This window comes from Pinus tabuliformis, chromosome 1_1, assembly GCF_031772625.1.
Source record: "Pinus tabuliformis cultivar Carrire ecotype Pingquan chromosome 1_1, CPIR1, whole genome shotgun sequence".
Classification (NCBI taxonomy): domain Eukaryota; kingdom Viridiplantae; phylum Streptophyta; class Pinopsida; order Pinales; family Pinaceae; genus Pinus; species Pinus tabuliformis.
In genome coordinates this window covers 752,435,626-752,437,624 of record NC_142297.1, presented here as the reverse complement: position 1 = coordinate 752,437,624, position 1,999 = coordinate 752,435,626, and the positions used below count along the sequence as shown (strand labels likewise).

The 1,999-nt window shown below is 41.2% G+C and overlaps 1 protein-coding gene across 1 annotated transcript; it reads left to right on the top strand.

Annotated features, from left to right (window-relative positions):
* Positions 1–286: 286 nt before the first annotated feature.
* On the top strand, positions 287–720 carry LOC149216193 (subtilisin-like protease SBT2.5). Its single transcript, XM_089391158.1, has one exon. The coding sequence runs from the start codon at positions 287–289 to the stop codon at positions 599–601; it is 315 nt and encodes a 104-aa protein (XP_089247284.1). The 3' UTR covers positions 602–720.
* Positions 721–1,999: the final 1,279 nt, after the last annotated feature.

Here is a 1,999-nt window from a genome sequence, read left to right as displayed (position 1 = left end):
GCGACCTTCTTTCAACAAGGAAAATCGACCCATCATGATGATAACTTGACCAGCAACCAGATTGGTTTTTTTTTTTGCGAAATACACAGTCCCTTACTATTTAATAGCAGACAAAGATACAAGGAAAATATAAAATTGGAACCTGGTCTATTAGCCCAGTTCTTCAATGTTTCCTTTCATTCACATTAACAACCTGGGGTACAGGCCATCACATTTCATTTCGATATTGCAAAACATAGGCAAACCGTAGGCTTGCTGAAGAAGCTGAAGGTTACAAGGATCGAACATGGGACTTAGCAGGACCGCACGTGCAACCGAGGTGTTCTTGGTGTTGATGGAATTCGACGAGGAATATGAGCGCCTCAAGGCTGATAAGCGTACTACGCGGGAGCTCGAGATATATGTAAGCAATAAGCACGACACGCTATTGCAGAGGACGGTAGAGCCCAGATCCTACAAGAAGCGCTTCTCTTGGGTCATTATCGACGGTTTCGCCGTCGAGATAACGGCTGATCAGGCGGACGTTCTCAGATCTGCCGATGGAGTCAGAGTAGTCGAAAAGAACCAAGAGCTGAAGGTTTCCATGTCGTCATCTTCATGAAACCGTTGAATTCACTGTGTTGGGAGGAACAATATAATTTATGGCGGAACCAAATTTTGGCTTCTTCGTCCACTGTAGAATAACCGGATAAGTTGTTCTGCAATATGAAGAAGGGATTATCAGGCGCGGATTAACCCAGTTCTTCAATGCTTCCTTTTATAAATGCAGCCTTTATACACCAGCAATATCACCCATACTTGGTCTTGAAATGGCACATTGTCTAGAGTAAGTTTACAGCAACTTGAATATGCCCAGGGAGGATGTAACTGTCATGCAACAACTTCTTAACCAGTCCCGTAAAGGGAGCCGACCGGACGCAAGAAGAAATGCTTAACCAGTCCACCTGAATGCCTTGACCAGCATATTAGTAGCGTTCAACCAACGCATATGAACCAAGGAGTTGTTGTGGGAATTTTTATATGTCAATCATGGGTTGGCCGATAGACTGTTTCAAAGGCGTGAATTGTTATCTGACAGGACAGAGCAGCGCATGCACAGGGATTAGGATTCTTCTGTTTGCCTCCAACGATTACAACTGACAATTCCTCCAACGCCTCTGGCAACATCCAGAAGGTATTATACAAGGAAGATATTATAGCAGAGCAGTGCAGCCTGAAAAAAGGTCAGTCAGAGAAGAGGGCGCAGAAATTTTTTATGGCAGAGAGTAGTTACAAGGAGCGTTGGGAGGCAAAGGAATCAACAGAGGCGTTATAACACAGTAGCGCATCAGCGTTGAAACGCTTCTGACACAGATCAGAAATTTCAGAACTAATTATTTATGACATAATGCATGCCGACCCAAATAAAGGAATACAACCCCTTCAAGTTTCAGTTTTTAATGCACAGGAAACATGCACTGTATACAGTTCCACTCTCAACACAATACGCCACTTAATGATTTTTATATACCATAAAAACTTCCAAACATATACGAGTTCAACGACTTCCAACTAATTTGCAGAAATGGACCATAAAAAACTCATTAAGACATAGAAGCGTTGGTTTACACAGGCCACAAAAACAAGTGGCTTACACAATATTGAGAGGGTTATGAGCGTACCAGCTCCGATACCATGTTAAACACACATGGACAGCAAAGAGAATGTGAAAGATAAATCATGCAATACAATTTTATTAACAAGAGATTTACATTTATAGTACATTATGTGACTCTTGGGTTTCAGATCCCAAGGTCTCTTGGACTGCTTTGGTCTATTCAGCTTCCACACTAACCCATTTAGGATTAGGTGTCCAACAATAATACTCGCATCTTTTAGCTTTAATAATCTTTTTATATCCATCCCATCTATAACCGATTGACTAGTCACAATTACATATGGTGAAGTATATGCTCTTTGTATTAATAAAATATTTGATATAACGAGGGTAAAGTAAAAT